This window comes from Sinohyriopsis cumingii, chromosome 11 (genome assembly GCF_028554795.1).
Source record: "Sinohyriopsis cumingii isolate HCF-2022 chromosome 11, ASM2855479v2, whole genome shotgun sequence".
Taxonomy (NCBI): domain Eukaryota; kingdom Metazoa; phylum Mollusca; class Bivalvia; order Unionida; family Unionidae; genus Sinohyriopsis; species Sinohyriopsis cumingii.
This window is the reverse complement of record NC_142971.1, coordinates 17,103,583-17,116,874: the sequence shown is the minus strand read 5'-3', so window position 1 is coordinate 17,116,874 and position 13,292 is coordinate 17,103,583. Positions and strand designations below refer to the sequence as shown.

Here is a 13,292-nt window from a genome sequence, read left to right as displayed (position 1 = left end):
GTGTCCAAGTTTATAAATTTAGTAACAGACTTTCTAATAATAACTAGCGTTTTATTTTGTAAACTTTAAGAACTTTCTAAAAGGTTATTTTCCATTAGGTAATGGTGCTTTGTAGACCCAATGCCAAATGGAAGACTATATAATTTTTAATTGGAAAAATTATTCATTCGTGCTTTAAGATCTAGCAGAATCAATTTTGTATTATGGTGCCCAGATGTTCATTTGGGCTGAATTTATTTCCTCAGATTATTTCATTCAGTGATTATTTTCATCTGGAAATACAAACTGCTCATAAAATATAATATTCTTGGACAGAGACCTTCACCAAGATTTGTAGTGAATTCAAACCTGGAATTATATTATTGTTTCAACAAAAGACTTGCTACAACACAAGACAGGCTGCCACAGGCACATCTATACTTTCAGCATTGTAGTTAATCTGGTTTTCCACTAAAGCGTATTCAGAACTTTTATTATCAGGATTTTTGTCTGTAATTCTAAAATTATTTTTGATTTAATTTGCAATACCATAAAAAAAATCATTTTCACTTTCTAAATAAATTATTTGTTGAATTTTATCCAGATTGTTGCTTTTCACTGTTTTCTGTTACTTATTTTAAGAGCACAAACTCGTAACAGTATGCATCAAAAAAGGTAGTATGTAAGGCATAAGATGAATTATCTATCATTATGTAAGCTGCATGTAAGGCATATGACAGCTTAATTTCGCAATAATGAAGACATTGTAGACATACAACAACAGAACATGCCTTAGAGCAAGATGGTTGCCTTGGAATTCAAATTGACAAAAAAGTTAGGCAAGTACAGTAAATCCACCAGCTGGTGTGTCACCTTGGTCATTGCCAATGACAAGGCCAGGTCTGTATACCAAGTACTGTCATCATCAGTTTTCAAATTCACATTCATTTATGAAATAAGTAAATGTCACTAATAAAAGTAACAATAAGTATTGGTCTCTGAGGCACCCCTTGACTGACATCAGAACTGATGGTGTTGATATTTTCTTGTTAATACATTGTTATCAATTTCAAAAACTACAGTTGCCTATTGTAAGGGAGATAACTTCTATATACAAAGGAATGCCATTATCTTCCACACTACTGGAGTCGTTTCTCTTTTTCCGTATGCTTTTGCTATTACGAACTTCAGTAACATGAAATCCGGTCTATTTGAGAAGAAAAAAAAGGGAAGAAAAAAAAACACAACTAAATATACACATATTTGGGAAATTTAAAGCATTCCGAAAATAAACTCCGATGTCCAAGCCCCAATCGTTCTGGCGGATGTCCATTTTGCCCCAACATCAAGATGTCGAATATTTTCCAGTTGTTAAAAATAAAAATAAATCACTAATGATTTCATACGGCTCTATTGTGCAAGACTTATGGTCCCATACCTTTCATTAAACGGTGTGTTGCTTTCTACGTCTGTTTGAACCGTTTACAGGTTAAGATCTTATCTCAAGCGAGACTAGTTTTTTTAAAATATATGGATCCAGTTTGTGCTACAAAAATCCAAATAAAATCTACTTTAAGGGATGGCTAGTTTACTAAAACTCTGATTCGTCAAAAAGTGTATTATTTTCTTAAACTGGGTTTCGCACTCTCAAAATGCGCCACTGGTTCGAACTTACAGGTTGACATCAGGTTTAGAACACTGTGGATAACGCGGGAATCGAACGCGTAACAATTATCACGACAACAGGTCTTAGACTGGATCTGGAAAGGTTTTTGATATTTGCGATCTGACTAACTTTCTAGTAAAACCCGTCTAAATTTAAAAAACGAGTTCGTCTGCTACAGAAACGTGTGGTCGAAAGATACAATGCCGAAGCAAAAGAAAAGCGTTGACGGCGTCCCTCCAGTGCCATCAAAAGCATCAGATGATGATTCTAATCTTCAAGATTCACAGCACAGCAGCCCTCAGCACTGCAGTCCACTACGAGGTTCTGTCTCGTAGATAAAAAAGTTCACCAATAGTTTGAGGAATTGAGTGGGTCGGCTTGATTTCGATGGTTCTCTGAATTTATGCATAAGCAAATTGGGAAAATTATATGATGTTCATTTAAATTTCAGAAGATGACGAAAACCAGATTTATGAAATTAAATATGTGAATCATTGATACCAGAAAAAGAGAAAATTTGAACCACATGAAATATTCAAAATTACAGTTTGATTGCAAAGTATGGTATACTCAAAAGTTCAAGATACCATGCTCATCAGATTTGGATTTGCTAACAGATACAGTGCCTTGAACTCATGGCTCTTCATGTTATATATTCTAGCTGCCATGGTTTGTTTCCTCAATGTGAATTTTAATGTTTATATTATTGCAGCTTCTATTAAAATTGCCATGTAAAGTGCACAACCATCTTTACTTCCTACAATATTGTCACTGATATGGTATTGTGGTATTCAAAGTTTTCTGTATTTTTCTACATAAATGCCACCTATCATGTTCTTATATACCCTGAATGACTATAGTTTTACTAGTTTTACATCACCATTTGATTTGGGACAAATATAGGGATTGTTGATGAGTACACTATTCTAAAAAAGTACAAATTAATACGGCCATCATCCCATGTTCTCGAATAGAATCTGTATCTTCTTAAAATTGATATAACTATAAAAAAATCTCTTAACCAGTTTGTCATGTGATTTATGTTCATGATTTCATTACCATATTTGTCAAGAAGCAAGAGATCAGATCTTTGGTAACAGATCATGTCAAGTAAGTGAATGTTGTTTTCCCAAAGTCCTGATTGCTTTTGCAATTGAAAGGTGATGACTTTAAAACTTTGTCTTATTTTATCTCAGGTCATTTAGTGCATTAAAACATCAGTTGTATGCTTTTGTTTCAGATTTGAACTATTTATTATGCATTATGACTTTAAGAACTGATTGAAATGTTTAGTCTCAAATAAGTATATATTATATCTATATATAATTGGAGAGACAGACAGGCAAACACAGAAAACATCAATCTATCAACATGATGAAATTGACAGAAGCATGTTAACAGAACCAAGTCTCATCTGCAAAGAATACAATAGTAACCATGTATGAGATAACACCATCTGTGAAAGAAGCCAGGCTAAAAAAATAAAGAGCAAAATTCTGATGGCGACAATACAATCCAGTCTTTGATTTTTTTAAAAAGAATTATTATGAATGATAATCTTCACTGTTGTTTAAATTTTACAGTTTTGAGAACATACAGTTTTCAGGCATTCTCACTGTTTGCAAAAAAAGATTTAAAAATGTTAATTAAAACATTATGCTGTAAATATATGTTTGCTGTGGGTTTGTTTAATTTAACATGCATCCTCAAATTACAGGTACATTTCAAGTTGATCTACACTTTGTGCAACATATAAATCAAAGTCCCAACATTAGGTCAAGTACATGCCACCTTGTATATATTGTTTTTTTGGTATTTATCGATCATATCCCTCAATCATCTGATTTAAACTGGAAGTTAAATGCATTTTAATAAAGAGCAAAGAACAATAAATAGACATGTAATATCTTGAAGGTAAGTATCTTTGTTCACCGATTGCTAATTTTAAGACCCGCAGTACCATAGAACTCCAGGCTATATCTGCTTTTTTATCACTGAAAAAAGTTTATAAACTCAAGGTTATTATGTCCATGTTTTATTAATAGTTGCTTCTACAGTGTATTTGTTTCAAATGCATATTAACTGGAATAATGCACAAAATCATAAATAATGATGACAAAAATATACCCATCATGTTGCATGAACCTGAGCCTTGGGTAGCAGAGTTGTTTAAAGTGCTCACCTTTAGAGGTCACTCACCATCTCATTTCTGTCTGCATGGGTTTGAGTCTTGGCTCGGCCTATGTGGGTATGTGAGAAAGCTTGTCAGTATCTTCTCTTGGGCTTGTGGTTCTTCCCAAGTTCTTCTGCCAACAAATATACTGGCTGACATGTATTACCTATAATGTGCTGAAAAAAACCACCACACCAAACCAAACCAATCAATCTTGCTTACACTGGGCAACACTGATTTAAATGGACAGAAAAATAAGTTGAATATCCTATTGTTGTATGTGAATGGAAAAGAGATATGTTCCATTGAGGAAAAAGAATGCCATTTCACTAATTCTTTTTTTTTCTAGTCAGGTAAGTCCTCATTCAAAGCCTTATTGAGTATTCTGAAGAATCAAATGTCATGCCATAATGAGTTTCCAGTCATCTATTTAGCATGCGATAGCATTGTGACTTGCATTGGATGATTGCATCAATAATACAGTTTACAATGGTGGATGGCATAAAATTTCATATGGATCTGACATTTATATTCAGAAGTGGCTCTTCTGTTTTAAGACATGCGCATATTGATAAGAAGAGCACACTTTTACCAGATATTTTATAGTTATATCAGTATCCTCTACCTTTTTTCTTATTTATTTCAAAGTATTAATCTTCTGTGTCTGACTGCAAATAAGTAGTTTTATTTTAACAGTACATATTTTCTATATCCTTTAACTTTAAGTGTATCTTAATCTTTAACTTTTTTTGACCTATTTAAAAATATAGTTAATAAGCTGTATTTCATATTTCTCCTGACAGGTAAACAGTTTTCTTAAATAGCTTCTTAAAAACTAACAACAGATGTTGACAAAGTTTCACAGAAAGCATCCTGATAAAAGCCAATTAAATTTGCACCAGTGATGCTGATTTATCATGTAACATGGCTGCCATAAGTAAAAAATTGTTTGTTAAAAATACTTTAATGTCATAAAGCAATATACTAATCAAGATTTCTTGGCCAGCTGCCCTGACTTATATATGTGAGATTAGTTTCAGCAAGTTGAGCTCTCTGGCTCAATTCAACCTCTTATATTTTTGGAAAGGAGTCTCATAAACAACACATCATATTTGCCACCATGATAGTTAAAGCTTTATTTTAGTTCTTCATAAATTCATGATGGAAAGAGAAATTTTAGATTGAGACTGTTGAAGTTCTCAGAGTAAACCAAATTTTGGACCAACTGGAAACCTGACCCATCACTGCATGTTAAATTAGGGATACTTGACAGCTGGAGTAATTTAATAACTTGTTCTAAACAAGGATGAAAAATACATATCCAAGCTCAGAGGTTTTTATTACAATACTAGGCTGTTTATTTTTTTTTACATTCCTGCTACAAGGTGGAGCATTTTGTTATGATGTAGATCTGTTCTTCAGTTCTGAATTTCATTAGTACGCAATTATTTGAGCTGTCCGCCATCCAAAGTGACCCAACTTTGTGGATGACTAGCACATCAGATAAGGAAGGATGCTATTTGTTTTGGAGTCCAAAAGTCAGGGTCATTGACTGGAAGAAGAAAATGGTTTCCATAAAATAACTTTAATTCTCCACCATTTAATTTCCAAACTCTCTGGATTACTTGCACTTGGGGTAAGTTAGAATCCTGTCAATTTTGGGGTCAGAGGTGAAGGTTACTGATTGCAAAAGAGAAGGATAGCTTGAGTTCTCCACCATCTATAGTTACCAAGCTATATGGATGACTTGTAATTGGGGTAAGGATGAAGCATATATATTTTGGGTTCAAAAATTCAAGTTCATTTATGACTATAAGAAGAAAATCAGTTTCTGCACAATAAAACATTACATAAGTGGACCAAACTTTGGATGGCTGGCATTTGGAAAAAGAAAGAAGCCTGTTGACTTGGTTGGGAAGGGGGTCAAAATGTTAAAGATCAGTGTTGGTGCTACTGAAAGGAGAAAAATGACTACTACATAATAACATCACTTCCACCATGTAGACTTGAACTAACCTAGTGGATGGCTTGTATTGGGGTTATTAAAGAAGCCATTTCATTTCTTAGTGACATTTACTGACTGAAGAAAGAAAGATGGTGTCCACAAAAATGTCAGCTCTTGACAAAGTACTTCCACTAAAGTTTGTGGATGACTTACATTGATGAATATATTTTAGAGGGAGACAAGGTTTTGTTGTGTAAGTGATTGAGTTACCTCATTAAATAATGTTTTATTATTTTCTCTCTCACACACGTTAGATCAGTTTGCAGAGACCATGAACTTAAAGAGGTCTGGTTGAATTTGGTATCAAAAGGCCAAGATCAGTGTGCTCACAGAAAAATGGGTTTTGCAGAGTAATCTTTGTTTTGGAATAAGTTCCTTGACCAGACTTTGTGGATGGGTTGGGTTTAGATTAATGAAGAAATCTAAAATTTCTGGAATGCAAAGATCAGAGATCACATTAAGTTTTGTTTAAGTCTGTAGTAACTAAAGGTTGAGATCACCGAGTCCCATTAGTCATTAATCTACAGTCAACCATGATACACATGGTTGCTGTATAATGTGCAGTTCATGGTACTCTTGTTTCCCCATGGGGCAGAAGTTCCAGTTTTAAGGAAATTAAACTTTTAAATTCAATCCTATGTTTTAGGAATTTGACCATTTATACAGATGTTTTGCAAGAGGAAGTCAGATTTGGGGGCATTGTGTATCTACATCTGTCAAATAAGAAGTGTAAGAACATATTTCAATCTTCAAACAACAAATCAAGAGTTAATATTCTTGTATGTAAACATGAGTTGTCTTAACCACAGGTAGGCTAAGTAATCCATTTGTGTAGATGTTCAGTATTTAGATGTGGTTCATGTGCCTTAAGTTTGTGCTGCCATATTTCTATATATTTTAGTGAAAATGCATTGTTATTTTACTAGAAAGGAGACCCTATCCAAATACAGTCTAATTTTAATTTGAAAGTGACAGACCAAGAGAAAATGGATCTGTCTGTAAACATGAGTTGCCTTAACCACATGTGGAACAAACAATGTACATACATTTTTTTGGGTGGGGGGGATTCAGTATTGAGAAGTTATGGTTCATGTTTCTTAAGGGCATGCTATCATTTTTCTACATACTTTAGTGAAAATGTACTGTGTTTTATTTTTATAGAGAAGGGGACCCCATCCTAATCTGCCACTGCTAAACGTTTACTGTATAAATTCGCATATAAGCTGAATAATTTAGGAAAAAATAAAGGCCTGGAAGAAGTGGGGTTGGCTTATCCGCGGGCCAATGTCTAAACTTGACAGATTTTAAGTATTTTTGATGACTACTGTAATGGTTGTAAATCTTGGGACATGAAACAATAATTTTTCCATATCCAAGGACATAGGCATGTAAAAAACAGAGCAACTTTTGGTGACCCAACAATTTTTAAACTGTTATAAAGTACTATGATTGATTGTATTATTATTTTGCATGTACATATTTTCTGATTTCTCCAACATGAAGTTAAATAAAGGTAAATACAGACTTTATAATTCTTGGGCTGGTTGAGTTTACCAGGGAGACCATGCTGAACTATAATGTACAGTATTTACACAGTGCAAAGTGTGCAAAGCATCACTTAAATCCTTACTTATTCCCAAACATAAGATACAAATTTTGCTTTATTCATTGTTTTGACCAAATTGCATTCTTCCAGGTAACATTTCAGTTATCCTTAATAGCTGTTTCATTTCCATTGAATCATGAGTTAATCATTTTCAGTGATATAAGCAATCCTACAAATTGAGGTAATATTTTTAAGAAGGTATGCACATTTAATTATACAAGGCACATAACCATAATAATGTACATGTTCATGAAGAATGGTGATAATAAAGGCTAACATTCTCATATAGTTAACTAAGATCAACATCAATCAATTTTAGTTTTGTGTTTTAGCTGAACAAACATAACTTTCCACACAATGGAAAGCTTGATGTTTTGGCATCTCCTATGTTGATAGTCAGCGAATTTCTTTAGTTTTGCGACAGAAGTACAGGCCAGATAATCACTAAAATCCTGAAACTGGCTTGTGATAAGAGGGAATTTTGACCAGTAACTATACAAATACATTGATGTGTAATTGCCTTTTATTCCTTAATATTAGCACGATTGCCGTAGTTTTGTAAAACATGGGCAAAGGCATACTTATGAACTTTTCAAAAGCCAAGTAGGGAGACTGAATAAAAATAAAAAGATTGGGACCTAAAATTGGAAGGTTTTTCGTGGCATGTTTAAAGCCTTGTTTTCACTAAATATTGACCAATCATCCTGGTCCAATATGTGTGAAATTCTCAAAAAGACTTGCCGTTTCTCCCTGTGATGTGCCTATTTTCCCCCAGGACATACTATTTTTCATATTCTGGTCAGATTAGTCTTAAATAAATAAGCAAGAAAGCCAGAGTGAATAATTAAAAGTTAACCCCTATCCATGCAACTATTTTGTGACAACGATTGGCTCTCCGCCGTAATTTAAAGAAACCACGTGTAGAATTCTACACAATTGTGTTTTATGCAAGCACCAGCAATTGATTGGCAAATAAAGGATTCTCAATTGTGTTGAACTAAAGGTACCAAAATAGCCAGCCCCATGGTACCATACATGTGGCAACTATTTTCCCCTCTTTGTATATCTGACCTTATTCCCTTATTGTCAACTCGTAAAGCATTTAGTATTGCTTATTATAAAACATGTATTCTGATTTAGTTTTTTGAGGACACATTTGCTGCTTGGTATGTATTTTCATTCCTTCTTTAACGATGGTAATTATCATTTGTATCTACGGTATAAAATGCCAGGTGGTCACTTGTGTAAGTTTCTTTCATGGGAATGGCACTAAAGCAGATGGAGTTACAGCATTCGTAGTGATCATTCTTGGGGTTGAAATTAATTATGAATGATTGTATTGTTGTGGTTTACTTTTTTGTTCTGGTTTAATTTTTTTATTTTTGTATTATTGTAGAGGTAAAATAATCATTAATTTATGTGAATAATGTTTAATCTTAACATTCTATTCAGTGAAGAAGCAAATTCTTTATAGTAAAGTAGTTACTTCATCACAACAATAATTCACATATGATACAACAGAACATGTAGGACTTTTCTTATTTAGAAGAAATCAAAATCGAAGACATAGTGTAATAATCGGAAGTTCTCTGCAAAAATCGGAAAATATTATGAAATCAGGAGGTAGGTATGGAGTGATCCCAAAAGTCGGGAGTTTTTTTTTTCCCCTCCCTGTGTGAAAGTTGACAGGTATGGTGTAAGGTCGCTTACATCAAAGCAAACTACAACTCAGCTTTTACGGTATTAGCACTGAACCGTATTGTTTTTTCTTTGTCTTGTCATACTGGGATTACATTTTAATGAGTTAGGTATTTACAATTTCAAAGCAAAGTAAAAACGTAATTACCAGTGCACTGATAGAAATTCTTCAATGCAATAATGCATAAACAAACAATCGAGTCAAAAGAGATAGGTAGTGTTACAGCAACTTGTGATTGCTAAATTCTTGTTATCGTTTGATCCAGTTATACACAAATCTAAATTAGGCAGAAACAATAGGAAAACAGAAAATTAAATAAATTACTTTTCACACAAGTTTATATTTTTTCTTTTTAATAATCATGCATGCTAACCTCGAGATAAGTATACATGTAATTTTTTAAAATATAACTTTGCCTAAATAAATGCATTTAGAACTTACCTTGTGCATCTTGAGATGTCTTGAAGTTGTATGTCGGCTTATATGCATGTCGTGCACTTTTCAGTATTTAGAACTGTTCAGTTTGGTGGTTGGCTTATACGCAAATGGGCTTATACACGAGTATATATGGTATTACTACATGTATCTGCAGTATGGAATCACTTGATTTTGAATAAATATTTGCTTTTTTGGAAATAAATATTTGCTTAAAATATAAGATGGCAAAAAAAACCCCACTAAATTAAAGGATGATACTTGTTGACACAGATTCTTCAGTTTTAAATACATGCAGTTTCAGAGGTTACTAACATTTACAAATATGTACACACTTGCAGTAATAAAACCCTAGCAGTGTGTGTACTGTTCAACTAAAAACTGCAGTCAATCATTGTAATGCAGATGGCATTTACTATAAAATATTGTGCATCTCAGGTAACGTATATTTAAGAGTCCAGGTGTATTTAATTGTGATTGAATGAGGCAGTCCATGCAGTGGAGAAAACAAACTGGCTGTTTACATCACAACAATACACCTCTGTGCCAAAACTACAGTAGATGCTCGTTTCAACTTGATTAATGATAAATTGGTTGTTGTTGTTGTATGGTTTAACGCCATTTTTCAGCACACGATGGGCTATACATGGCGGCCAGTATTAATGGTGGAGGAAGAACCCGGGAAAACCCCGGAAAGAACCACCGACCCACAAGAAGTTACTGGCAACCTTTCTCACATTGGCTGAATCCGAGACTCGAACCCACGCAGACAGAGGTGAGATGGCAGTGATCCGTAACGGAGAGCGCTTTAGACCACTTGGCCACTCGGGGGCCCCGATAAATTGGTCAGAGTACATGTAAATAGTTATAGAACTTTGAACACTGATCATCTATTTTTATTTTCATGATCTTGATATTGTGTCTTTTATTGAAATATATTTTTCTAAACTCCTTTGTGCTTAATAAGTTTTGTAAAACATGGCATAGGAGGCTTTTTTTGTCTTTGGTAAAATATAGTTAATCAATTTAGGACCTGTTAAAACAAAACTGCTTTAATTTCCATGTCAAGAAATTATAATCTCTAGCAAGAAAATTAACGTTGCCAGGCAAACTTATGAAATAATTACACTTGCAAACTAGAATATTGTACTACTGTGTCTACATATTGCCAGTTATTGACTATTGTTTGACAATTTGGGGAAACTTAAAAAGAATCAGTTGGAATGTACAAAGGAGAATAACTCATTTAACTTTTGATACTTCTTTTCACACACCAATGCATAGTCTTCTCCATGAAATGAATTAGTTTCAAATAAATGACAGGATAGACTTTAAAAAGGCAGCATTCATCATACTAATAATAATAATAGAACTTAGTACAGTGTTTAAGCTTTAGAAGATCTAAACTAAAAATTACCATGAAATTACAAACAAGAACATGCTGAAAATTAAGCTAAAAAAGCATTGCTAAAACATAAGTCTGTTCTTGCAGTTGAAATAGGTGAGTTTTATGAGCACTCTTGAATGAGGTCAGTGTCATTGTGTCTTAGTTCAATAGGCATTTCATTCCAGGTAGCTGAGCCCTGGTATGCAAAAGAACATTGTTAATACGACTTTGTTTTGATTGTGGGAATAATGAGAATGAGCTTTGTAAGAGGAGCATAAATATCTAGAAGGGGTGTATGTGTGGGTGAGGTCAGATAGCAGTATTTTGGACTGGAGGCAGTCAGCAAAATGTAAAATAGGGAACAGATTCTGGAGCAAACATGTTACCAATGGAGGGTACATAGCAGGGCAGAAGAATGATTGGTTTTTGGTACTCTGGGTATGATTCAAGCAGCTGTGTTTTGAACTTTTTGAAGTTTCAGTAGGATATACTGAGACCAACCAGATACATGTATAACAGAATTATGATTGTCAAGTCTTGTAAAAGAGTGTTTTAGTGGTATCAGCTGAAAGAAAATTTTGAATGAAGCTGATACATCACAACCTTGCATATGTTCCTGACATGTTGGTGTAATGCAAGAGTACTGGTGTAATGAGAGAATACTGTTGAGAGTGACACTTAAGTTTCATATTAGTTGTGTGAATTTAATGTTTTTGTTGCCAATATTTATTGTTTGAGATAAATGATGGGAATGGAAAGTTTTTATGGTGATAAATATGGTAAAATAACAAAGTTACATGGCCACTTAATACTGCTAAAACCCAATGTTGAATAATTTTCCAGTAGATGTAGTTTGAAGTATTGTAAAGCATGGATAAGCAGTTCTTTGCTCATGGCAGTTCAGCCGTTTTGTTTAGAATTTTGAAGAAAATTATATAAAATATTTCAAGCATGATTTTAAATGATTTCAACGTTATGTGTTTGTAAAATCCTTGTTTTTTGTCAGCTGTCTGTGCATGCCTTTTTATGGGTTGTTTGTTAAACATGTTTGATATTTTCATTGTGATGTAATGACTTGACACCTTAACTCAACCTTCTTTTCTACACATTATGTAAGTGAGATGTTTACATGCATGCAGATTATTTGAAAATTATTAATGGACTTGAGGGAGAATAGATAAACATGTGATCTAATTGAGCTACCTTTGTTATACAAAGAATATTCATTAATATCTTTATTAATTAATAATTAAAAATATGATGCATCTTGTTGTTCACAATTTCTTTTTTTAATTTTAGATGAGACACCCATTGTAGCAAAACTTGCCAAGAAAAGACCTGCAGAACAAGATGAGAATGATTTTAAGTGAGTTAGATTTGTGTCCAACTTAATCTTAGCTAAGTTGAAACTTAATTTTCAGTGCTGGTGCAGCTAGATGTTGTTAAGCATATAACCACAGAAAATATGATGAATGCTTTTAAAAGAGGTTGAAATTAAGGTCTTGTAGTGATGTATACAGGGAGATAAATAGTAGGTTGAGGACCTGAGGCAGTCTTTATATTTCTTCTTAAATACTCTAATATTTTCAGCAGATTTTACATGTAGGGGAAGCTTGTTCCACAGAATTGTATCAGAGTATTGGAAGCTATTTTTAAAGTGTCATGCCAGTGTATCTACATTTATTCAGTTAATTTCTTGGTGAATGAGAATATATATTCAAAATACAAATGTAAAAAATCTGATTAAAATTTTTTCAGTAATAACTGCATGGGAGCCAATAGAATATCATGTTTGCACCGGTCTACGATAATAACTGAATGCAACCGCTGACCACTTCCGGTATTTAGTGGAAACTAAGTGTGACATCACTTTTTGAACACTTGTTGTAAACAAATGGTCAGTTGGTATTGTCATATTATGGAAAAGTCCTTAGAAACTCAACAGTGAAGATGATATTCTGAAGGAAGTGAATTGTCACTGTCCTGCGGGTCTTCGCCATTAGAAGATTGTGAGGTAATGAGCTTGGAAGATTTTGATAATGGTGTAGAAGTTGTTGCCGGCCTCCCAAATTAATCTGTACCAGTTTAAACCCTATATTTCCTATACCGACAAATCCGAAGTTGCAGATGAAGATGACAAAGAAGAAAGACAAGATAAACTGATGGAAAATTCATGGTAATTGTTTTCTGAATACATCTACGGCAGCAATTTAAAATAAATATATGTATCTGACGATATTTACAGTGCTGTTCAACAGTCTCCTGTTCCTTTATTAATGGATTTTTTTTCTCAACTGTAATAAAGGCTGTATAAGTGTATTGCATGTGTGCTAATAGTTGAA

General features: G+C 33.5%; 1 protein-coding gene across 2 annotated transcripts in view; it reads left to right on the top strand.

Moving 5' to 3' along the window:
* The first annotated feature begins 1,815 nt into the window (after positions 1–1,815).
* The window catches only part of LOC149787668 (synaptonemal complex protein 3-like), a 114,335-nt gene continuing 102,858 nt past the window's right edge, over positions 1,816–13,292 (top strand). The window contains exons 1-2 of one of the 2 annotated variants that reach the window (XM_089975623.1): positions 1,816–1,966; positions 12,250–12,316. In XM_089975623.1, the coding sequence (XP_089831749.1) occupies positions 1,846–1,966; positions 12,250–12,316 (188 nt within the window). In that variant the 5' untranslated portion in view covers positions 1,816–1,845. Of the gene's footprint in view, positions 1,967–9,658; positions 9,699–12,249; positions 12,317–13,292 lie in introns of those variants that run through there. The other variant, XM_089975624.1, reaches the window with a different exon arrangement.